Source organism: Hippopotamus amphibius, chromosome 7 (genome assembly GCF_030028045.1).
Source record: "Hippopotamus amphibius kiboko isolate mHipAmp2 chromosome 7, mHipAmp2.hap2, whole genome shotgun sequence".
In the NCBI taxonomy this organism is placed as follows: domain Eukaryota; kingdom Metazoa; phylum Chordata; class Mammalia; order Artiodactyla; family Hippopotamidae; genus Hippopotamus; species Hippopotamus amphibius.
In genome coordinates this window covers 7,975,042-8,000,645 of record NC_080192.1, presented here as the reverse complement: position 1 = coordinate 8,000,645, position 25,604 = coordinate 7,975,042, and the positions used below count along the sequence as shown (strand labels likewise).

General features: G+C 38.6%; 1 protein-coding gene across 3 annotated transcripts in view; it reads right to left on the bottom strand.

Annotated features, from left to right (window-relative positions):
* SLC25A17 (solute carrier family 25 member 17) overlaps positions 1-25,604 on the bottom strand; it is a 78,790-nt gene that overhangs the window by 45,208 nt on the left and 7,978 nt on the right. For all 3 annotated transcript variants that reach the window (XM_057741768.1, XM_057741769.1, XM_057741770.1), the window contains exons 2-4: positions 16,053-16,113; positions 14,149-14,215; positions 12,624-12,775 (exon numbers count right to left, since the gene is read on the bottom strand). In XM_057741768.1, coding sequence (XP_057597751.1) covers positions 12,624-12,775; positions 14,149-14,215; positions 16,053-16,113 — 280 coding nt within the window. The remainder of the gene's footprint in view (positions 1-12,623; positions 12,776-14,148; positions 14,216-16,052; positions 16,114-25,604) is intronic.

The window sequence follows — 25,604 nt, the reverse complement described above, 5'->3', positions numbered from 1 at the left end:
GGTGTCACACAGGAAAAATGAGGGATTTTCCACACGGTGGTACAGAAAAGTCCGAACAAACTTTTTGGCCAAACCAATAGTATGTTAAGAGGATAAGGTTAAGAAGAAAATTTAAGCAGAGAAGGGGGATAGCGTCTTGGGGGGTAGAAAGGGGCACCATTTCTGACAGTGTGGCCATTTAGGGAAAGACTTTAAAGGAGGTGAGGGAGTGAACCACACAATAATCAGGCAGAGGAAACAGCAGGTACACGGGGCCCGAGGCAGAAGCATGCCAGGAGTGTTCTGGGAGAAGAGGCCAGTGAGGCTTGCAGTGGTGTGGGTGAAGAGGACAGGCGGGCCAGGTCATGCAGGGCGTTGCAGGACAAGGTAAGGACTCTGGCTTTTACTCTGAATGAGATGGGAAGCAACTGGAGGCCTTTGAACAGAAAAATTATACAGTCTCACTTATGTTATAACATGACAACACCGGCTGCTGCGTTGACTATGCATTGAAGGGAACAAAAGAGGAAGCAGGACATCAGTTAGGAGGCTCTGAAGATAACCGTGGCAAGATTTAGTGGTGGTTTGGACTCAGCTGGTAGTGGGGGATGAGGATGGGATATGAAGAAACAGGCAATAGGATTTGCTCATAGACTGGAGATGGAGTCAGAAAGAGGATGAATTCAAGACTTCTGGTAGGGCAACTAGAAGACTAGGGTTGCCACTTAGTAAAATGAGGAATGCACCAGGAGCAGCCCTTTAAATTGAATTCATTCATTCAACGTTTAATCAGCACCTTCTGTGCATCAGATGCTGCCTTAAGACACTGGGGGTGCAGAGATTCAAAAAAATGTAATCTCTGCCTTTAAGGAGTTCACTGTCTAGTAAAAGAGAAACATAAATATGCAGACTATTGTTATCCAGTAGAGTAAGCAGGGAGACAGAGGTACACATTGAGTTGGAACACAGAGGGTGGGCACCTAACCCAGAATAAAACCTGGGGGTGGTGGATATGAGAAACAGGAAAGGCTTTCTGAAGAGGAGGTGGCTTGAGCTGAGAATAAAAGGATGACTAGGAGTTAATAAGATAAAAAAAGCACTAAGACTGCTTCAGACTGACAACAGCAGCTGTAGAGGAATGAAGTTACTAACGGCTTGGTCTATTCAAGGAATCACAGTTTGGCACAGGAGGACAGCCATAGAAAAGACCAAGCTAGGGAGGTAAGCAGTAACACAGCAGATCTGGTATCCTGCACGTATACGAGAGGGGCCTGGTCGGCTGAGGGCGCCATGACTTCAGCCATGACTTCATCCTACGTGCAAGCAGCAAACACTGAAAGGTTTGAAGCTGGGCATAACATAACCAGATCTGGATATAAGAATAGCAGCTCTCAACCACTTCTCTGACAAGACATGTAACAGATGACATTTACAATCGACACAGACCCACGGGTCCTCCCTGTATATCAAACGTAATTACATTCCTTTCTCACACTCTCAAGAAACTATTTCAGAATGTAAGTGGATCAGAATGATATTACTACAGTGGGATCTCTTTTAACCAGTTCCACATAATGCACTCATCAGATAAACCTGTGCTCCTCTTTCCCTTTATAGGACATACTGACAGATGCCACAGCACACTGATACCTGCGGCCAGTAGGCTACTCCCTAGTATGCCCATGCTCTTCTACTTTCATCCCATAGGGGTTTATGCTTACCAGGAGTGAATCATGTCTTTCCTCAAACCTGCTTAGGTCGGTCATATCTGTTACAGTAGGTAAAGCATTTACAGGTATGGGTTATACGAGAAAAAAAGCACAAAACTCCCATGAGTGAGCAGATGTGCAGGTTAAAATAAAATACTTAAGGCACATAGGCTATTTATGATATTCCTTACTTCTGCTGACTTTTTTTTTTTATAAATTTATTTATTTATTTTATTTATTGGCTCTGTTGGGTCTTCGTTGCTGCACATGGGCTTTCTCTAGTTGCTGCAAGCGGGGGCTACTCTTCATTGTGGTGCGCAGGCTCCTCATTGTAGTGGCTTCTCTTGTGGAGCACGGGCCCTAGGTGCGTGCACTTCAATAGTTGCAGCACATGGGCTCAGTAGTTGTGGCTCACGGGCTCTAGAGCACAGGCTCAGTAGTTGTGGCGCATGGGCTTAGTTGCTCCGTGGCATGTGGAATCTTCCCAGGGCAGGGCTCAAACCCGTGTCCCCTGCATTGGCAGGCAGATTCTTTACCACTGCGCCACCAGGGAAGTTCTTCTGCTGACTTTTTAAAGCAATTTATTTATTTTTAGTTTTGGCTGCATCAGGTCTTAGTTGTGGCATGTAGGATCTTCGTCACAGCATATGGGATCTTTCATTGTGGTGCATGGGCTTCTCTCTAGTTGTGGCATGTGTGTTTTTTCTTCTCTAGTTGTGACGCATGGGCTCCTGAGCGTGTGGGCTCTACAGTTTGCAGCATGTGGGCGCTCTAGTTGAGGCGCACAGGCTTAGCAGTTGTGGCATGCAGGCTTAGTTGCCCTGCAGCATGTGGAATCTTAGTTCCTCGACCAGGGATCGAATCCACATCCCCTGCATTGCAGGACAGATTCTTGACCACTGGACCACCAGGCAAGTTCCTCCACTGACTTTTTAAAAACTAACTGCCCTACCACACCAGTCTAGCTGCTTTAGGTATGGGAGAATCTATTGTAATTATAAATTGTGTAAGAGTTAGAAAGAAAATGAGCAGAGCACAATGAGAGAGAATAATAAGGGGTGGTGTGTATCTAGTGGATAATGGGATGCCAGATACAGCAAACAAACAGCTCTGAACAACTAAAAAGGAAAAGATTTAATCATATATTTCATAAATTAGCAGTTTCACAGAAAGTTATATGTTAGTCCCTGACAGCGAGTCATAACCTTTTGAATATAAATACATATGAACCACAGTAATCTAAAATGTATTAAAATCAAGGTATTACCAATACTTGGTCTCAAGTATAAAAGATCATACCAGATTGCCATTTGTTGCAGTTATGTAAAAAAGAAGATTCTTACTCTACAGGTTGGATCCATTCTGATTTTTTTTCAAGTGAACAAATCTCAAACTTGAGTTCTCTGAATCATGACACTGAAAACGATTCTTCTAGAAAGGCTACTTGAGCAGAACTACGCAAAGTGTGTTAGTGAGAAAGACTTGACAGGGAAGGAGATCAGAATATAGCAGTGGTCCAGGTGAGAGATGATGGCACCTGATTTTGGGAAACGGCTATGGACACGGAGAAGAGGGAATGGATTCAAGAGACATTTAAGAGACAGACTGATGGTTCATGAAGACTAGGCAGACATGGAGGGTAAGGGAGCACCCTCTAGGAAGACTTCCAGATTTCTATCTTGAGTTATCTACTTACAGCTATTCATACATTTCCTCAGAGAATGAAACCCTGTGTGTTATACTCTTTATCTGAAAGTTGGTCTGGCGGGGGTTGGGGGTGAGGGTGGTCAAAAGGCATAAACTTTCAGTTATAAAACAAATCATGGGGATGTAATGTACAGCAAGGTGACTATACTTAATAATACTGTATTGTATATCCGAAAGTTGCTGAGACTAGATCTTAAAAGTTCTCACCACAAGAAAAGAAAAAAAACTGTAAGTATGTGTGATGATGGATGTTAACCAGATTTCTTGTGGTGATAATTTCATAATATACACAAATATTGAATCATTATGTCATATACCTGAAACTAATAAAATATTATATACCAATTATTATATCTCAATCAAAAAAAAGTTGGTCCAAGTGAAAGTTTATTGTGTCAAAATCAACTGAAGACTAAAATGAAAATATCAAGCATAAGAAAGGCTCAGAACTAGAGAAAGAAGAACAAAGAAACCCCAAAGTGAGCAGAAGGAAAGAAATCATAAAGATCAGAGCAGAAATAAATGAAAAAGAAAGGAAAGAAACCATAAGAAAAATAAATAAAACTAAAAGCTGGTTCTTTGAGAAGATTAACAAAATTGATAAACCATTAGCCAGACTCATCAAGAAAAAAAAGGGAGAAGATGCAAATCAACAGAATTAGAAATGAAAAAGGAGAAGTAACAATGGACACCTCAGAAATACAAAACATCATGAGAGACTACTACAAGCAACTATATGCCAATCAACTGGATAACGTGGAAGAAATGGATACATTCTTAGAAAAATACAATCTTCCAAGACTGAACCAGGAAGAAATAGAAACCATGAATAGACCAATCACAAGTATGGAAATTGAGGCAGTGATTAAAAATCTCCCAACACACAAAAGCCCAGGACCAGATGGGTTCACGGGCGAATTCTATCAAACATTTCGAGAAGAGTTAACACCTACCCTTCTCAAACTCTTCCAAAATATAGCAGAAGGAGGAACACTCCCAAACTCATTCTACGAGGCTACCATCACCCTGATACCAAAACCAGGCAAAGATGTCACAAAAAAAGAAAACTACAGACCAATATCACTGATGAATACAGATGCAAAAATCCTCAACAAAATACTAGCTAACAGACTCCAACAGCACATTAAAAAAATCATATACCATGATCAAGTGGGGTTTATCCCTGGGATGCAAGGATTCTTCAATATACACAAATCAATCAACGTGATACATCATATCAACAACTTGAAGGATAAAAACCATATGATCATTTCAATAGATGCAGAAAAAGCTTTTGACAAAGTCCAACATCCATTTATGATAAAAGCTCTCCAGAAAATGGGCATAGAAGGAAATTACCTCAACATAATAAAAGCCATATATGACAAACCAAAAGCCAACATCGTTCTCAATGGGGAAAAATTGGAAGAATTCCCTCTAAGAACAGGAACAAGACAAGGGTGTCCACTCTCACCACTATTATTCAACATAGTTTTGGAAGTTTTAGCCACAGCAATCAGAGAAGAAAAAGAAATAAAAGGAATACAAATTGGAAAAGAAGAAGTCAAATTGTCACTCTTTGCAGATGACATGATATTATATACAGAAAACCCTAAAGACTCTACCAGAAAACTGCTAGCACTAATTGATGAGTTTAGTAAAGTAGCAGGATACAAAATTAATGCACAGAAATCTCTTGCATTCCTATACACGAATAACGGAAGAGCAGAAAGAGAAATGAAGGAAACTCTCCCATTCACCATTGCAACAAAAAGAATAAAATACCTAGGAATAAACCTGCCTAAGGAGGCAAAAGATCTGTACGCAGAAAACTTTAAGACATTGATGAAAGAAATCAAAGACGACACAAACAGATGGAGGGACATACCATGTTCCTGGATTGGAAGAATCAACATCGTGAAAATGTCTGTACTACCCAAAGCAATTTACAGATTCAATGCAATCCCGATCAAATTACCAATGGCATTTTTCACAGAACTAGAGCAAGAAATCTTACGATTTGTATGGAAACGCAAAAGACCCCGAATAGCCAAAGCAATCTTGAGAAGGAAAAATGGAGTTGGTGGAATCAGGCTTCCTGACTTCAAACTATACTACAAGGCCATAGTGATCAAGACAGTATGGTACTGGCACAAAAACAGAAAGGAAGATCAATGGAATAGAACAGAGAACTCAGAAGTAAGCCCAAACACATATGGGCACCTTATCTTTGACAAAGGAGGCACGAGTATACAATGGAAAAAAGACAGCCTCTTCAATAAGTGGTGCTGGGAAAACTGGACAGCAACATGTAAAAGAATGAAATTAGAACACTTCCTAACACCATACACAAAAATAAACTCCAAATGGATTAAAGACCTACATGTAAGGCCAGACACTATAAAGCTCCTCGAGGAAAACATAGGCAGAACACTCTATGACATCCATCAAAGCAAGATCCTTTTTGACCCACCTCCTAGAATCATGGAAATAAAATCAAGAATAAACAAATGGGACCTCATGAAACTTAAAAGCTTTTGCACAGCAAAAGAAACCATAAACAAGACTAAAAGGCAACCCTCAGAATGGGAAAAAATAGTTGCCTATGAAACAACGGACAAAGGATTAACCTCCAAAATTTACAAGCAGCTCATGCAGCTTCATACCAAAAAAGCAAATAACCCAATCCACAAATGGGCAGAAGACCTAAATAGACATTTCTCCAAAGAAGACATACAGATGGCCAACACACACATGAAAAGATGCTCAACATCACTCATCATCAGAGAAATGCAAGTCAAAGTCACAATGAGGTATCACCTCACACCAATCAGAATGGCCATCATCACAAAATCTGGAAACCACAAATGTTGGAGAGGGTGTGGAGAAAAGGGAACTCTCCTGCACTGTTGGTGGGACTGTAAGTTGGTACAGCCACTATGGAAAACAATTTGGAGGTTCCTTAAAAAACTACAAATAGAACTACCATATGATCCAGTCATCCCACTCCTGGGCATATGCCCAAAGAAAACCATAATCCCAAAAGAAACTTGTACCATAATGTTTATTGCAGCACTATTTACAATAGCCAGGACATGGAAGCAACCTAAATGCCCATCAACAAATGAATGGATACAGAAGATGTGGCATATATATACAATGGAATATTACTCAGCTATAAAAAGGGATGAGATGGAGCTATATGTAATGAGGTGGATAGAACTACAGTCTGTCATACATAGTGAAGTAAGTCAGAAAGAGAAGGACAAATATTGTATGCTAACTCACATATATGGAATCTAAAAATGGTACTGATGAACTCAGTGACAAGAACAGGAATCAGATACAGAGAATGGACTGGAGAACTCGAGGTATGGGAGGGGGCGGGGGGTGAAGGGGAAACTGAGACGAAGCGAGAGAGTAGCACAGACATATATATACTACCAACTGTAAAACAGTCAGTGGGAAGTTGTTGTATAGCAAAGGGAGCCCAACTTGAGGATGGAAGATGCCTTAGAGGACTGGGGCGGGGAGGGTGGGGGGGGACTCGAGGGGGGGGGGGAGTCAAGGAAGGGAGGGAATACGGGGATATGTGTATAAAAACAGATGATTGAACCTGGTGTACCCCCCAAAAAATAAAAAAAAAATTAAATAATTAAAAAAAAAAAAGGCTCAGAGACCAAATTAAAAAACAGCAGTGGTCTCATATAGGTGAAAAGGAAGAATTGTGGGTCCATGAATACTCTTGGCCTAGTAACTATTTTTCAATCAAATCATTTTCATTTCAAATGGACACTGACATTATTTAATTCTGTGGCTCCCAAATCAGTAATTTTTCAAAGAGTATGTAAAAAGTGATTCCACAAAATACTAATACTAAACATGCAACATTTAAATAAATTAATTTAGATACAGACTAAACAGATAAACACAAAAAGCCACAGGAAATAGATCTACTTTTCTCTCCATCTCTTTAATAAAACCCTGAATAATTCAACAAATATTCTGTTTATTCAGCAAATATTTATTGAGCTCCTATTACATGCTAGGAATTGTTCTTACTGAAAATTTAGCAAGGGAGGGGAAACATATATATATATATATATATATATATAAACATACATATGCCACAAAAGCAGGTATCATGTGCATTCGTTATCTTATAATATGTAAATATATAACAATTACACATACATAGAGGTATATTTACAATTGCAATATATATTATCTAATATATGTAATATATATCTTTAACTTTTTTTTTTCTTTTGGCTGCACTGTGCTGCATGCAGGATCTTAGTTCCCTGACCAGGGATGGAACCCGTGCCCCCTGCACTGGAAGTGCGGAGTCTTAACCACTGGACCACCAGGAGAGCCCCTATATCTTATATATATAAAGTATATATAAGATACTGCTCTGCATCTTATACATATCTTTGATACACCATATATAGATAGAGATACCTGCTCTTAAAGAGCTCATATTCCACTAAGTAGAGACAGAGAGTAACTACTCAAAATATCAGGTTAATGACTCCCTAGCGCTTCTGAAGTCTCAGATGACAAGGATCCAAAGCCTCTTAAAATCGGGCTCCTATTCAACTCTCCAACTGTATTGCTCATGTTCCTATACTCACTTCCCTCACTCACTCAATTACAGAACTCACTGTTCTAAACATGGTCCTGTACTCTCCCAGTTCCCTACCACTCCCTCCATCTGGAAACTGTCGCCACTTATCTCCAAGTGTTGCTAATTCTGCCAAGGCTCAGCTCAAGAGGCACTGCTTTCTATAAGCAGATACCTCCCAGCCAAAAGCTGCCTTTCTCCTGTGAACCCCTAAAGTATTAGCAACTATGATGATACTGCCCACACTGGGCTGTGCACTAAAAACTCTGTCACATCTGACTAAATGCTTTCACACTCGGGGGGCTTCATGAGTGTGTAAACTGTTCTGTGACTGGCTTAATGCTTTAGTGTTAACTATCTGGAAATGCTTTTAAATTGTGAACAAGGAATCCTGTATTTTCATTTTATACTGGACCCTGAAAATTATGTAGCCAGTCCTGTTCATGTTAAACATCCCATGTGATCCTCAGTCCAAAAATAACCCCAAAACAAAACAACAACAAAAACAAACCCCCAAAACCCCAGAAAGTAAGCAGGAAAGGTACCGTAATTTTCACTTTTTAAAAAAGAGATCTTAATGTCCATAAATTCTAGGTACAGGCTGCTAAACAGGGATAAGTGATCCTCCTCTCTGGATTAAGACGATAAAAATAAGCCAAGTCAAATAACAGGATCAAGATGGCAGAGTAGGAGGACGTGCACTCACTCCCTCTTGCAAGAGCACTGGAATTATAACTAAATGCTGAATAATCATCAACAGAAAGACAGTGGAACTCACCAAAAAAGACACCCCACATCCAGAGATAAAGGAGAAGCTGCAATGAGACGGCTGGAGGGGTGCAACAGCATTAAAATCAAATCCCATAAATGCTGGGTGGGTGAGAGAACAAACTGGAGAACAGTTATACTGCAGAAGTCCACCCACTAAAGTGAGGGTTCTGAGCCCCATGTCAGCCTTCCCAACCTGGGAGTCCAGCAAAAGGAGGAATCCCCAGAGAATCAGACTTTGAATGCCACCAGGATTTGATTGCAGGACCTCCACAGGACTGGGGGAAACAGAGACTCCACTTTTGGATGGCACACAAAAAAGTGTGCTCACCAGGACCCAGGGGGAAGGAGCAGTGACCCCATAGGAGACTGAACCAGACCTACCTGCTGGTGTTGGAGGGTTGCCTGCAGAGGTGGGGGGCAGCTGTGGCTCACCGAGGAGACAGGGGCACGGGCAGCAGGGGTTCTGGGAAGTGCTCATTGGCATGAGCCCTCCCAGAGTCCACCATTAGCCCCACCAAAGAGCCTGTAAGGTCCAGTGCTAGGTAGCCTCAGGCCAAACAACCAACAAGGTGGGAACACAGCCCCACCCATTGGCAGACAAGCATATTAAAGTCTTACTAAGCTCTGCCCACCCAGCCCTACCCACCATCAGTCCCTCCCATCAGGAAGCACCTAGATAGCTTCCTCCACAAGAGGGCAGACAGCAGTATCAAGCAGTATCAGCAGGATTTTGTCTTGTGCAACTGAAAACCACAGCCACAGAAAGATAGAGAAAATGAAAAAGCAGAGGACTTTGTACCAGATGAAGGGACAGGATAAAACCCCAGAAAAACAACTAAATGAAGAGGAGATAGGCACCCTTACAGAAAAAGAATTCAGAATAATGATGGTGAAGATGATCCAGGACTTTGAAAAAAGACTGCATGCAAAAGATCGAAAAGTTTACCAAAGACCTAGAAGAATTAAAGAGCAAACAAACAGAGATATGCAACACAATAACTGAAATGAAAAATACACTAGAAGGAACCAACAGCAGATTAACTGAGGCAGAAGGGCGAATAAGTGACCTGGAAGACAGAATCACTGAACCGGAAAAGAATAAGGAAAAAAGAATGAGAAGAACTGAAGACAGCCTAAGATACCTCTGGGACAATGTTAAACGCACCAACATTCGCATTATAGGGGTCCCAGAAGGAGAAGAGAGAGAGAAAGGACCAGAGAAAATATTGGAAGAGATTATAGTTGAAAACTTCCCTAACATGGGAAAGGAAAGAGCTATCCAAGTCCAGGAAGCACAGAGAGTCCCAGACAGGATAAACCCAAGGAGAAACACACCAAGACATATAGTAGTCAAACTGACAAAAATTAAAGACAGAGAAGAGTTATTAAAAGCAACAAGGGAAAAAAAAAAAAAAAAAAAAAAAAAAAAAAAAGCAACAAGGGAAAAACGACAAATAACATACAAGGGACCTCCCATAAGGGTAACAGCTGATTTCTCAGCAGAAACTCTGCAAGCCAGGAGGGAGTGGCATGACATATTTCAAGTGATGACAGGGAAGAACCTACAACCAAGAATACTCTACCCAGCAAGGATCTCACTCAGATTCAACGGAGAAATCTAAAGCTTTACAGACAAGCAACAGCTAAGAGAATTCAGCACCACCAAACCAGCCCTACAACAAATGCTAAAGGAATTTCTCTAAGCGGGAAACATAAGAAAAGGACCTACAAAAACAAAAACAAAACAATTAAGAAAATGATAATAGGAACATACATATCGATAATTACCTTGAATGTAAATGGACTAAATGCACCAACCAAAAGACACAGACTGGCTGAATGGATACAGAAACAAGACCCATATATATGCTGTCTACAAGAGACCCACTTCAGACCTAGGGACATATACAGACTGAAAGTGAGGGGATGGAAAAAGATATCCCATGCAAATGGAAATCAAAAGAAAGCTGGAGTAGCGATAGTCATATCAGATAAAATAGACTTTAAAATAAAAAATGTTACAAGAGACAAGAAAGGACATTACATAAAGATCAAGGGATCCATCCAAGAAGAAGAGATAACAATTATAAATATATATGCACCCAATATAGGAGCACCTCAATACATAAGGCAAATGCTAACAACTATGAAAGAGGAAATGCAAGGCAGAAATACAGACATAGATGCAGAGAACAAACATATGGACACCAAGCGGGGAAAATGGGGAGGGCTGGGGGGAAATGAATTGGGAGATTGGGATACCAAACTGTACACTCTAAATATATGCTGTTTATTGTGTGTTAACTGTATCTCAACAGAAGTTCTTAAAAAAAAAAAAAAAGCCAAGTCAGCTCAGAAATAAAACTCTGTGTATATGGTCAACTGATATTCACAAGGGTGCCAAGACCATTCAGTGGGGGAAAGGACAGTCTAGTCACATCAACAAATGATGTTAGGAAAACTGGATTTCCACATACAAAAGAATGAAGTTGGATCCTTATATCACACAGAAATTAATAACAAATGGATTAAAGACCTAAAACTATGCAACTCCTAGATGACAACATAGGAGAAGAGCTTTCATGGCATTAAACTTAGCAATGGTTTCTTGGACATGACACCAAAAGCACAGTCAGAAAAGGAAAACTAGGCAAAAATGGTACAATATCAACTTAGAAACTTTTGAGCATCAAAGGACATAATCAACATAGTGAAAGGCAACCTACAGAATGGGAGAAAATATATGTAAATCTGATGAGTAATATCCAGAATATATAAAGAATACTTATAGTTCAACAACAAAAAATCAAACTCAAAAAATAGGCAAAAAGATTTGAATAGACATTTCTCCAAAGATGCTCAACATCATAGGAAAAGATGCTCAACATCACTAATCATCAGAGAAATACAAATCAAAACCACAGTGAACTATCACTTTGTCCTCATTAAGATGGTTACTACACAAAAAATAGAAAATAACAAGTGTTGGTGAGGATGTGGAGAAACTGGAACCAACTGCTGGTGGGATTTTGAAATAGTGCAACCGCTGTGGAAAACAGTATGGTATATGGTTCCTCTCAAAATTAAAAAAAAAAAAAGAACTACCATATGATCTCGCAAACTCACTTCTGGGAATATATCCAGAAGAACTGAAAGCAGGGACTCAGATATTTGTACAACCCATGTTCATAGCAGCAACTATTCACCGTAACCAGGAGGTGGAAACAACTCAAACGTCCATCAACAGACGAATGGATAAACAAAATGTAGTGTGTGTGTGTGTGTGTGTGTGTGTGTGTGTGTGTGTGTGTGTACACAATAGAATATTATTCACCCTTAAAAAACCGGGAAATCCTGTTACATCCTACAATATGAGTGACCCCTGAGTACACATTATGTTGAATGAAATAAACCTGTCACAAAAAGACAAATATTGTATGATTCCACTTATATGAGGCATCTAAAGTAGTCAAATTCATAGGAACAGAAAGTAGAATTGTAGTTACCAGGGTCCGGAGGGGAGGGTGGAAAGGAGAGTTGTTGTTTAATGGGTATAGAACTTCTCATTTGTGAAATGAAAATGTTCTGGAGATCCGTTTCACAATAATATGAATAAAACTACTACTGAAATGTACACCTAAAAATGGTTAAGATGATAAATTTTATGTTATGCATTTTTACTACACACGCGCACACACACACACAGTCAAGTCAGAAAACTACACTCTTTGTAGCATTACTTTGTGTTAAAATGACCTGTTAGGGGGTATACGGACCACAATATAAGCAATAAAATATAAAAATATCGTATATTCAGAAAACTTAGTTACCTGCAACAAATCCAACTACTAGATCTTTTCCAGTAGTAGAATGTTGACCTTTGACCCAGACTGCTTTGAGACTATTAAAAGTGTAGAAATAAACAAAATTGGAGCAGCAGAGACTGGAGATAACTGGAAACCACCCTCGATATGGTGCCAGGCTAGGGGAAGAACACAACAAGCAAAGTAAAAATGCTGGACAAAAGCCACTGAAGTGAGAGTCCTAGAAAAGGCTGATCATCACTCACATATTCTCAGAGTTCACTGCTACACTGCAGTGTACTCCTAACTGTACACATATCCTACATTCTGAGGAGGCCCAAACCAAGAAATCTCTTCTAGCATTAATGATACCAAAGAAACAACATACATTCTATGACTGATTTACTGATTTCCCCCCTCGATTTCCTTTAGTAAATTACTATATAAAATTAGAGACAATTTCCTCATGGCTGTTGGTTAAAATAGCATCATTCACTTTTTATTAAAGGGCAAGAACATTTAAAATGAAGTAAATATAGAAGTGCAAAAAAAAAAAAAAATTATGGGGCATGTTAAAAGGGCACAAGAACCAGACTGAAGAAGGTTGCAATGGCCACACCTGGGACAATTTGAGCACCAAAATAATTAAGCAATTAATTGTAAGCCATTGACTTTCTGAGTCTGTATGATACTAAACTGTTTCCTCATAGACTGCTTATAGTTGCAAGAGAGGAAAAATAAAATTATTCAGTAGCTAACTTGAATGTGAGAAATTATAATTAACCAATGAAGGGCAAGTAGACAGTATGTGACTCCAAATGTGACATCCTAAGAAGGACACAATTTCACCTATACAATATTCTGGCCAAGAATGCATAGACTCAATCTAATCATGAAGAACATGAGGCAAACTCAGAGTGAGAAACATTTTATTTAAGGGAAAATAAGGGGAGAAGTTCCACATCTTTGAAAATGTCAGTCATAGGGGCAAGGGGCTCTGATGTATGGTATGTAACTTACTCTCAAACAATTCTGAAAAAAATCTGTGTGTGATGTATGTGTCTGTGTAGTAAAGAAAGAAGGAGGGAGGGGGATGGGAGGGAGAGGGCATGAGCACAAATGGAAAAACAAATGGGGAAGAGTGTTAACAACAGGTCAATCTGGGTAAAGCACATACTAGTATTCTTCGTACTATTTTAGTTTTGCAACTTTTTGTAAACTTGAAATTATTTCCAAATAAAAAGTTTTTTTAAAGGTACACAGGTCTGAATGCATCTGATAGGAATGAGCTAAACAACTATTTTCTTCAGGTTACTGTACATTGGTTTCATGTAAGACTCCATGATCAAGAATCAAAATGGCTGACTGTTTTGAACTTCAAGGAAATGAAAACAACTAGGTATTTACTTATAAGTCAGAAGTCAGGCAATTACAAATTTACAACACTTCGAGGCTATGAGAAGGGACAGAAAGTGAGCACAGGTATGATGGACGGCCAGGAATCCCCTAATGAGCTGCTCTGTCTAACAAAGATGAATGAGGTAGTACTCACAGGCCTTCTTCTTTAATGATCTCCAGGAGCACCATGTGTGTCGTTTTGGACTTTCTTTTCTCATCAACTACAAGACCAAAGAGTATATGGTTAAACTAAATCCTTTGAGAATTGTTATCTTCAGCATCAGCAAGTTTCACTGAAATGCCACGTACCTCACCTGAGCAATCTCTCACCCTATCCTTTGAGCTCCCTAGTTTGCCTCGGAACTCAACGATCCTCCTGTGCTCCCATGTGCTAAATTCCCTACTATTGATTCCATGGTTTCATCTGTTATTTATGAACCATAAAGCGTTTTAATTCAATGCCTAATTTCCAAAGTAAAAGACGTAACAGGAGAAATTTATTTCTTATATTTCATAGGGCTCTCTTTTTTTTTTTCAAAGTTATGTATCCTCATTTTTATCTTAATATCTTAAAAGGAGATGGGAAATAAATTACCATTTCCCTTTTAGAGAAGAGGTTACAGACACAAAACTGTGAAGGTCACATGTAGTTGGCAGCAGAGTTAGGATTAAAATTCAAGTTTCCGAAGTTTTAGACTTGTGCCCTGTTTCCTAATCTAAGAAAATAAAAGGTCTCAAAAGGATGAGAACTGCTTTTTTTGGCATTCTCAATGAAAACAAAACCTACCTTAATTAACTTCAAATTTCCTAGCCACATCTGAAGAATATTTTGAAAACATAAAAATGGGAAAATGAACCAATTTCTTAAGAATTAAAATTATGGCTCATGGGATGGCAAATTAGGAAACCCCTGTACAAGGCAATCCAAAAAAAACTATCAACATTACAAACATTTGCCCTTTGATCCAACAATCCCACTCCTGGGAATTTATCCCCTAGAACTTGCAGAAACAAACTGGCATATGAACAAGTCTATTTTACAAAAGAGAAGAAACAATACAAGACTCTATAAAAGGGGAGGGGTACACAGGTTATGCTGCAGCCACACCATGGAACACTCTACAGCTAGAAGAAAGAATGAAGAAGCTCCCAAGGCACTGATTTGGAAGGCATCCAAAATATGCTGTTAAGTAAAAAAAATGCAAGTTATGGAAGAGTGTGAAAAGTATGCTTTTCTGAGTAAGATAGAAAATTGAGAATGCATATTATTTACTTGTTATTCCATAAAGAAACTCTCAGGGTTCTTTGAGAGACTAATAAAGACACTATCTACAGGGGAGAGAAAAGGAGGCAGACTGGAGTGAGATGTTTCACTATACTGCCTATCTTTTTATGTATTTTGGTTTTAGAGTCATATAAAATTATTACCTTTCCAAAATCTCTAAAATTAATTAAAAATAGTAGTCATGAAGGGTTTTAACATAGGAATTAGTTTATTCGAAGCTAATCTTACTCTTATCTTAAAGAGTAAGTTCATGAAGTCTACGTTCTCGCATAGGTTTATAATTTCAAGTTGAAAAACACTGAGGAAAGAACAAGCAGGAGTTACAGAAAGTTGCACAGTCCTATGAAGTGGAAGAGGGAGACAAGGACCACGTGCCTAGATGAGCAACAACAATGGTACTGGGCTCCCCCATGTTTCCTATACTCTGTTTTCTTGCCAGAAAACCTACCCCCAGTAAAAAAAATCTCTGCATGGTGTCTTTCACAAGTCATACTGTTATCAGAACGAACTGTAATGATTCAAAATACCTAATGCAAGTCCACTCAGGCCTCTCGGATTAGAAAGAAAACAGCTGAGGCTATGACTCATTCACAGACACCTCTCTGTTAATTAGGAGACAGCAATGATGACCAGTATTTAAAGCCAGTGAAAACGGACAACAGTAGATTTCTAATGAAACAGAAAATCCTCATGTTAATTTAGAACTTAGTAGAGAAATATGTTTGCTTCCTGACGCCAAATGAACAGGAATATGATGACAATAAGATACTCACCTTGAAGTCGAAGTCGAGCTGTATCCAAGGGAAAAAATACTGTCATTGCTGTCATGCTTCCCTGAAAAGTTTGAAAAGTCTTTAGTCATTATGGTATCACAAAAATAATGAGGCACAACTTTTAAATGAACAAAAGTTCACTAATATCAATGGGTCAAATCAAATTTTCAATGAACAAATATACAGAATATTTTAATCTATTGGGATCATTATTGTTCAAACTTCCGTAGTTACAAACTTGAACAGACATATTTAATTTTCCAGAAGAAATCTCTCTCTCTTACACTGAAAAAAAAATGTAGTGGTTCCCTGGAGATGACAAACTTAGGGATTTACAACCTAGGACACATGTCAAAGACAGCAGGTAAATGGATTTTTAACCTTTTACTAGTCAGTTACTGCTCCTATGCTCTCCTCTGATACCTCCAGAAACCAAAAAATCTAGGAGTCAAACGGACATATTTCTATACTCTCTGCTTCATCAATGCATTCACCACAAAGTAAAAAGGCTTTAAGAATCATATTGTTCTTTAAAACAGTTCTGTTTGCTTGTGTTTTAAGTAAAGAGGGACAATATCTTTCCCAAAATTTCTATAAATAATTCATCTAAGATAAAACAATGACAAAAATTATCCGGGGGGGGGGGGGGGAGCCAACCACCAGCCTTCTCACTCATAAGGCCCCATGACAGATAAAAACCACAAGCATATAGTCAGGGATAAAATTATATGCATGAAATCTCCAAGTGGGTTTATGGTTCTCAACCTGGATGCCCACTCAGGCATAAGATCAAGTTTTAGGCTACTGATCTAATAACATACAATATTTTTATCATGATAACAACAGGAAACTAGGACAACTTTATAAATAAGAACAAAAAATGTGCTAGGTCTCTTATCTATTTAAATAGATCAGCCTGTTTGCCAAGAGAGAACACTGTATTGTCCTAAGAGTTACTCTTTCAAACTCAGATTAAATGTTACCACCCTGATTCACTTTGCTGTACAGTAGAAACTAACATAACATTGTAAACAACTATACTCCAATAAAAATTAATTTAAAAAATTAAAATAAAGTTATTTCAATAAGTTAAAAAAAAATGTTACCAACTCTATCCATCAGGTTCCTCTATGTTCCCACAGCATGTGTTTATATCTCTTAGAGCACTCACATTGGAGCGAAATCTAACTCTTCCACCAGATCGTAAGAATATTCATTTATCTCTTGGTATATCGTAGATGCTTAAATAAATGTTTATTAATTTCACTCTACTTTCAGTTATTTATGCTATTTTGATGGCTCCCACATAAATGATCTTTCCTAAGAAGAACTAGATAATATTTAATGTTTTAAGAAACACTGGATCTGTGAGGTTTATAGTCTACAGATCTTCTTCTCGCATCCTTGCTCACCTTATAGGTAAATTTCCAAGAAAAATGGGGGCTGGAAAGCTGGAGAATGCTTATCAACACATCTATGCAGGATACTGCATAGACTGGGAGCTCCAGGCAGGAAAGTCTTGCCTGAAAACTACTTTTTCAAGCAACTGGATTACCTCCATCCTTCTTCCCTGTCAGCTTTAAATAGATACCTGAAGGTTCCTAACTTAGAACAACCTGTCCCACCTACCTTGAAATCTCAAAGTACATTTTACACCAAGATAAAGAGAAAAGTCAGTCCAAAGAGCTCAAAGGTCTATTACCTCTTCAAGGACTAGCATAAAAAACTCAAAAAGTGTAGAGCTAAACAACATTTAAAAAATGTATTAGTACTGGAAAGACTGGATCCAGATGGTGAACTGAAAACCCACCATTTGCCTCCTCACCATTCCAATCACTAATAATTAAAAGATTTACATATAAAAGTGTTGTGTAGAAAAACAAAGAGGGGTCTGACTGGTGGACCAGAAATTAAAAGGTTAACAGTGAGGCTATTCTGAAAGAAGAAATCACAGCCCCAAATGCACAGAAGACAGATATGGCAGGTGGAATAATGGCTCCCTGAAAGATGACCACATTCTGATCCACAGTACCTGTGAACACATCACACTGCATGGTAGGTTGCTAATTGGCTGATCTTAAAACAGGGAGATTACTCTGGATTACCTGAGCGGCCCCAACATAATCACAAGGGTCCTTACAAGTAGATGAGTAGGTGGGAGTGAGGCAATGGAGGACTCAACCCATCATTGCGGGCTTTAGAATGGACAAAAGGGCCACTAGCCAAGGATGCAGGCAGCATCCAGAAGCCAGAAAAAGCAAGGAAATGGATTTTCTCCTAGGGCCTCCAGAAAGGAACACAGTGCTGTTGACATCTTAATTTTAGCTCAGTGAGCTGTGCATCAGACTTCTGACCTAGGGATATTAAACTTGTATTGTTTTAAACCATTCAGTCTGATAACTTGTTATAACAGCAAGAGAAAACTAATAAAGCAGGATTACTACAAATGGTGGGGACAAGCCTGGGGAAGCAGAAGGGCGCTCTGAGGTGACTTTCTGGTTGACTAGCTGGTACCAGGACAACCACAGCCAGGCAGTCCCAGTCTCAGGCAGTGCCTGTGAATATGGAAACCTGAACTTGCCTGAGGTGGGTAGAATTACTCAGACCTAGCCACTGCCACACCTTGCCAGAACCCATGCCACCCACCTTTATACCACAATTCCTGGTAGCCAGCAGCAGGTACAGGCAGGGGGAGGGGTGCACAGTGCCAAGGAAATAAAACGCTTACTAGTTTTACCCTATTTAAGAAGAGGATAACAAACCTTTCTCTGTTCCAAACTTCAAAAACAAACAAAACCTAGAACCGTTAAATAAAATATAAAATATTTTAAAAATTAAAAAATAAAATATAACAAACACCCTTTAAATGATTAGCTGAATGTTCCTGGGGCCAGAAAGAAGAGTAGAAACCCATAGGGTTAATTAAGCAGGCTCTTTGTTATTTGTTGCGAGGATTTTTTGCCAGTCTATGTGACCAAGGGGCTTTATTATTATTACTTTTAATTGAAGTGGAAGTCACATAAAATCAACCATTTCAAAGTATACCATTCAGTGACATGTAGTACATTCACAATAGTGTGTAACCACCACCTGTATCATGTTCCAGAATATTTTCATCACCCCAAAGACAACTCTGTACCTATTAAGCAGGCATGTCCCACTTCCCCCTCCACTCAGCCCTGACAACCACTAATCTGCTTTCTGTCTCTATAGATGTACATATTCTGGACATTTCATACAAAAACAATTATGCAAAATGTGACCTCTTGCACCTGGCTTCTTTCACTCAACACAGTGTTTTTAAAGTTAATCCACTTTGTAGTGTGTATCAGTTCTTTTTTCTTTTTTCTGGCCAAGTAAAAGTCCCTTATATGTATAAGATGACATTTTTTTTACCCATTCAAAATGCTTTGGAATGAGATAGAGGTAGTGGTTGCACAACATTGTGAATAGACTAAGTACCACTGAACTGTACAATTTAAAATGGTTAATTTTGTTATGTGAATTACATCTCAATTAAAAAAAATTTAATCCTCACAACAACCATATGAAATAAGTACTATTATTCTCTCCGTTATATAGATAAAGAAAAAGATACTAAGAGGTATTGCAACTTTTCTAAAGTCACACACTTTGGGACTTCTCTGGTGGTCCACTGGCTAAGACTCCAGGCTCCCAATGCAGGGGATCCCTGTTCAGGGAGCTAGATCCCACATGCATGCTGCAACCAAGAGTTTGCATGCCACAAGTAAAGATTTCACATGTCGCAACGAAGATTCTGCATGCCACAACTAAGACCCAGCCCAGCCAAAACAAAGTAAATAAGTATATAAATAAACATTAAGAAAAAAAAGGTCATACACTTTGCAGATGACAGAATCAATATTTGAACATTGTCTGGCTCGAGTCCACACACTTAACCACTGTTGTAATTAAAACTGAAAAAAATTTACTAATATAGAACTAAAAATTGGCTTTAAAATAAAGTTAACATAATAATATGGGACCTATTTTATGTGTCAATTATTTTTTTTTATGGACGAGTCTAGAAACCCAGCAGAGAGCCTGGCACAGCATAAGCCCTGAACTTGTTAATAAATGCATGACTGTATCCACCTACAAATAAACTTAATATCTGTGAGAAAATGTACTGCAAACGCTAAAGGTAAATTTAGAACACAACTATTCTGTACGTTGGGGACTTGCTATATTTGTCTCCTGACCAAGCAAACACACAGAGGAGTGTTTTCATAAGCAGCTGTTACCTGAAGGAAAATATTTATTATATATACAAGTCCTATGCTAAGCTATACAATCATATGTTTTTTCAGAATCTGAATTAAATTCCTCTTTTCATAAATACTCAGTGTTGTTTTTTTTTTCTCTAGGACTGTCTGTTCACTTATATCAAATTAGAAGGCACAAAACACTGAGAAGATAACTACAAGGTACAATACTGCGATGCCAGAGAGGCACACAAGTCAATCCATTCTTTTGAGTCCCACAGAATTCTAACCATCTGAGTGGGAGTTCTATTGTTTTACCATTCAAAAGACTCTATTTCCAGAGAAACAACCTTCTTGCATCTCACCAAAAGCAAACATTTTTAGTCACAACATTCTACCACCCACTTCTGGCATTTAACCATTTGGCGCTGGGAAAACAAATTAATTCCAACACCACACTGGCACCTGGAGTTGGAAAAGTCTTTAGAGATCACCTAGCAGTGCAGACCCTTCCCCTGTGAACTGAGGAGTCTGGGCCACCATCATTAAGAGGTCTGCCTAAAGCCAGAGTGACAGAGATAGAGTTAGAACCTAGGTCTCTTGAATTCCAAGTTCTACTGTTCACTCTTCTACCTCAGTTCTCAATCTTTTTTACAATCAAGACATAAATGACTTTTCATTTTTCTCTTCTACTTGTAAAAGTATACACAATACAAATATACACACAAAATCTGGGAAATTCTTAACAGGTATTATATAGGGAGAGGAAGGAATTAAAGGTGGCTTCCATTTCCCTTGTGATGCATCTCTACATGATTATTATTTTTAAACAATAAGCATATGTTAGTTTTAGTTCTGAAATGAGGAAAACGCAAATATTAAAAAAAAAACAAAAAATAACAAAGACATAAGGGGAATTCCCCAGCGGTCCAGTGGTTAGGACTCTGCATTTTCATTACCGAGGGCAAGGGTTGGATCCCTGGTTGGGGAACTAAGATCCCACAAGTTGCCTGGTGCAGCTGGGAAAAAAAAAAAATCTGAAAAAAAGACATCAAGAGAATAATACAGCATAGGGATTCTCAAAGTATGAAAGTCCCCAAACCCTTTCCAGGGGTCTGCAGGATCAAGGCTATTTTCATAAAAATACTACAACATAATCCCTACGTTTCTGGCCTTTTTCATTCTCATTTTCTCACAGTGTGTACTGAAGTTTTCCAGAGGCTCCGTGATGTGTGATATTGTAACAGACTGAATTGAAGAAGCAGATAAAAGGCTCCAGCTATCTTCTATTAAGTCTAACATTAGAGTGGTTTGCAAAAATACAAAACAATGCGACTCTTTCAACTATTAGGTGAAAATATAGTTTTAAAAAAATGTTATGTATGTTAACATGTAACAGGTTTAATATTTTTAGCAAATAAATAAATATCTTAATGATTTCCATTTTAATTTCCAATACAATAAATATCAATAGTTACTACCACATAAGCAAAAGCTCTTCAGAGCCTGCAATAATTTTTAAGAGTGTAAAGAAATTATGAGACCAGTTTGAGAACTGCTGCTATAAACATGCCATTAAATATGAAGAATAGTACATTATTAACAAACTTTATTATTATTTAACATATCACTTCTAATATTCCTTTCAGCTGATGTTATACCAGTGAGACCTAAGCAGTTGAAAATATCACATGACCTTTGAGTTAGACACTATCCTCTCTAGGAAACTCTTCAAAAGGCAAATAATTAGGAAAAATAAATATAGCCTATAATTAATACTTTCGGGGAATCATTTATTAGAGGCTTGGTTTGTTGTTGTTTTGTTTGTTTGTTCTTGTTTTTAGTGACAGGGATACTAGATAGTTGATAAAAGACATCTAACAGGATGCTGAAAGGAAAAACAAGTGTAAGTCTGGAAGTGACCTGAACATCCTGGAAATTCAAAGGCTGTTATTGTCAGAATATATAGAGCACAACCAAGAAGGGAATGAAAGCCACTAGGGGTAAGCAGAGGTCAAGTCAAAGGCTTTTGCTAAGTATATTAAGGACTATTCTAGTGACTGATTGGACAGACGTGGGGAGAGGAAGAAGTGAAACTTCAAGGATGACTCTCAGGTTTCTGGCTTAAAAAAAAAAGGGAGACAGTGTTGTCATTAACTGAGATGGTAAGTACTGCAGGAGGAGCAATTTTGGGGCAAGAGATATTGAGTTTGGCTTTGCATTAGCTGTATTTTAAGTGCCTCAAAGACTTCTACTTGAAGATGTCCAGCTGGTAGCCAGATCCATCTGGCGTTCGAGAGATTCTGGGACAGAAATGTAGATTTGGAACCTACTGGAGTATAGCATATTTCTTCACCTTTAAGGCAATAATGATTGTACCATGGCTTAACAGGTTTTTGTCAGGGGTAGGTGAGATCATTATTTTACCAACAATATGTGACTACATATTGTTTTATTTTCATAACCAGATTTTCATTCTCAACAAATAACTGAAAACATACCACTTGGCATGACATTTTGTGTTTATATTTTCTATTTTACTAATTTCTTCTCTTTATTATCTTCCTTTTCCTTTGAGTTTATTTTTATATTATCTAACTTGTTGAGATGGATGCTTAGCTCATTGATTTTAAGTATTCTTTTCCAAACTTGGTTTAAAAGCTACTCATTTCACTCCAGGTATTTTAGCTATATCTGACAAATTTTTCTTCTCTTTACAACTCAGTAGTTTTTCATATATTCACAAAGTTGCACAACATTCACCACTATCTAACTGCAGAACATTTTATCACCTTAAAAGAAAACCCATACTCATTAGCAGTCACTCTCCATTCTCTCCTCCTCCCACACCCTGGCAGCCACTAATCTATTTTCTGTCTCTATTTTGCCTATTTGGTACATTTTATGAAAATGGGACCAAATAACACATGATCTTTTGCAGCAGGCTTCCTTAAAGACTCATCCATGGGGACTTCCCTGGTGGTCCAGTGGCTGAGACTCCATGCCCAAAGCAGGGGGCCCGGGTTTGATCCCTAGTCAGGGAGCTAGATCCCACATGCCCCAACTAAGAGTTCACATGCCTCAACTAAAAGATCCTGCATGCCACAACTAAAGATCCCTCCCATATGCCGCAACTAAGAGCCGGTGCAGTCAAATAAATAAATAAATATTTTTAAAAAGAAGGAAAAAAAAGAATCAATAGGATTTGCTGACTTACTGGTATGGATTGCAAGAGAGAAGAGAGAGTCAGAGGAATGAAGATACCACTGACAGAAACAGGAAAATGAAAAGAGAGATACACTTTTAAGAAATTTACTAGTTTAATCTTGAACATAGTGAATTTCAGATGATGAAAAATTAAGTACTCTCTCATCTGGGTCCTAATGGTATTACGCATTCTGTGTACAAAATTCTACTACACAGCAATCACCGCACTGTACGGAATTTAGTTGTTAATGAGTCTGTCTTCCTTATTAAGACTACGAACACCTCAAGGGCAGGAAGCTAACGATTAATTAATTAATTAACGACTAAACAAAAAAAAATCTTCAGGCAGTTGGCAATACCATACTGGAGCCTAGGAGACAGATCACAGCTAGTGATAAAAATGGCAAGCAGAGTCATATAAATCATTTTTAGCCTAAGTTCCTGGGCATTTCCGGTTCTACTATGAACAATCTCATAGTCAGCACCTGGATTCCTTAATAATGTATCAACATCTACATTTCAGGTTATAAATCCAAAACAGATAGTTTATTCATTTTCTGGGCTGTGTCTCTAAAAGGTCAATAAATATCCCGTCTACTTTTTAATTTGGCTGACACAAACACACATGGTGTTGAAGTGAAGTACTCAACACCACAAAGTCAGAAGGAAACAGTGGGGTAAACTTGGTCAAGGCTTGGTTCGTCAAGCATGTGCGATCTTATGAAAATAACAGACAGGGACACACATAAACATAGAAGCCCTTTAAGTACGAACGATGATGTTTGGGTTGGCCTACCAACTAAATTCAATCATTTCCAAAATGTTAGTTCACCCTTGAAGATGACAAATAATCCAAAAATATGCAATGCTAGTTTCAAAGTCAATTTCCAGAGGAGTCCAGAGATGGTGATTGAGTCGCAGGAGCACCACTGAAATCAGTATATAGCATCTTCTGATGGACTACATGGCATTATTGGACAGAAGATTATTTTAAAAAGAAAAACAACTAAAGTACACTCTCAGTGGTAGATCTTGAGCTAATGAAATTCCAAAGATGAAAGCCATTTTGTGGCTTTCATATTCAAAAAATGTCATTCACCTAATCAGAGTTAATATGTCTTTCCACTGATACGATCAACTCTCATACCCATACCACAGATATACAAGTTAAACAAAAGGCCTAATAGATAACATGCCTGAGTGTCCAATGGAAAGAGCATGGCTTTGGAATAAAACGAACCAGGGTTCAGGTCCCAGCTATAGTATATACTGTATAATAAGTTACTTCAAATCTCCACGCCCCCATCTGTAATTTTGGGACCAATAAAAAATGTGGAGGTTGCTGTGAGAAGTGAGAATTAACTTATGGAAACACCCAGCACCATACCAAGCACAAAGTTAGCATTCAACAAATGCTGCTTCCTATAAATCCTTTTTATAGCATTTTTTAGCAGTAGGGCTCAATATTCAGGGCCCTAAAATTATCAATGGTTACTTACATTACTTGCAAAAGAGCAATTATTATTTAGTAAAAAATAAAGAATGACTACTCTTTCAGAAGGAGCTTCAAGAAGGTAGGTGAAGGCTTCCCTGGTGGCACAGAGGTTAAGAATCTGCCTGCCAATGCAGGGGACATGGGTTTGAGCCCTAGTCCAGGAAAATGCCACATGCCTCGGAGCAACTAAGCCCATATGCTACAACTATTGAGCCTGCACTCTAGAGCCTGCGAGCCACAACTAATGAGCCCATGCTCCACAACTACTGAAACCTGCGCACCTAGAGCCCATGCTCCACAAGAGAAGCCACCTCAATGAGAAGCCTGCGCACCACAATGAAGAGTAGCCCCCGCTCTCCACAACTCCAGAAAGCCCGTGCGCAGCAACGAAGACTCAATGCAGCCAATGAATAAAAATAAGGAGATTAATTTTAAAAAATTAAAAAAAAAAGAAGGTAGGTAGGTCAACACTGTAAAATACTACAAAGTCGAATCAAATAAGAAAGGAAAAAGAGCCGGTAGACTAAGCTATTAGGAAGTCAGTGATGGCCTGTGGAAGAGCAGTTCCAGAGATCAGAGTAAGATGAGGAGCAGAGGCAGTAAGTTCAGAATAGTCATTAAATA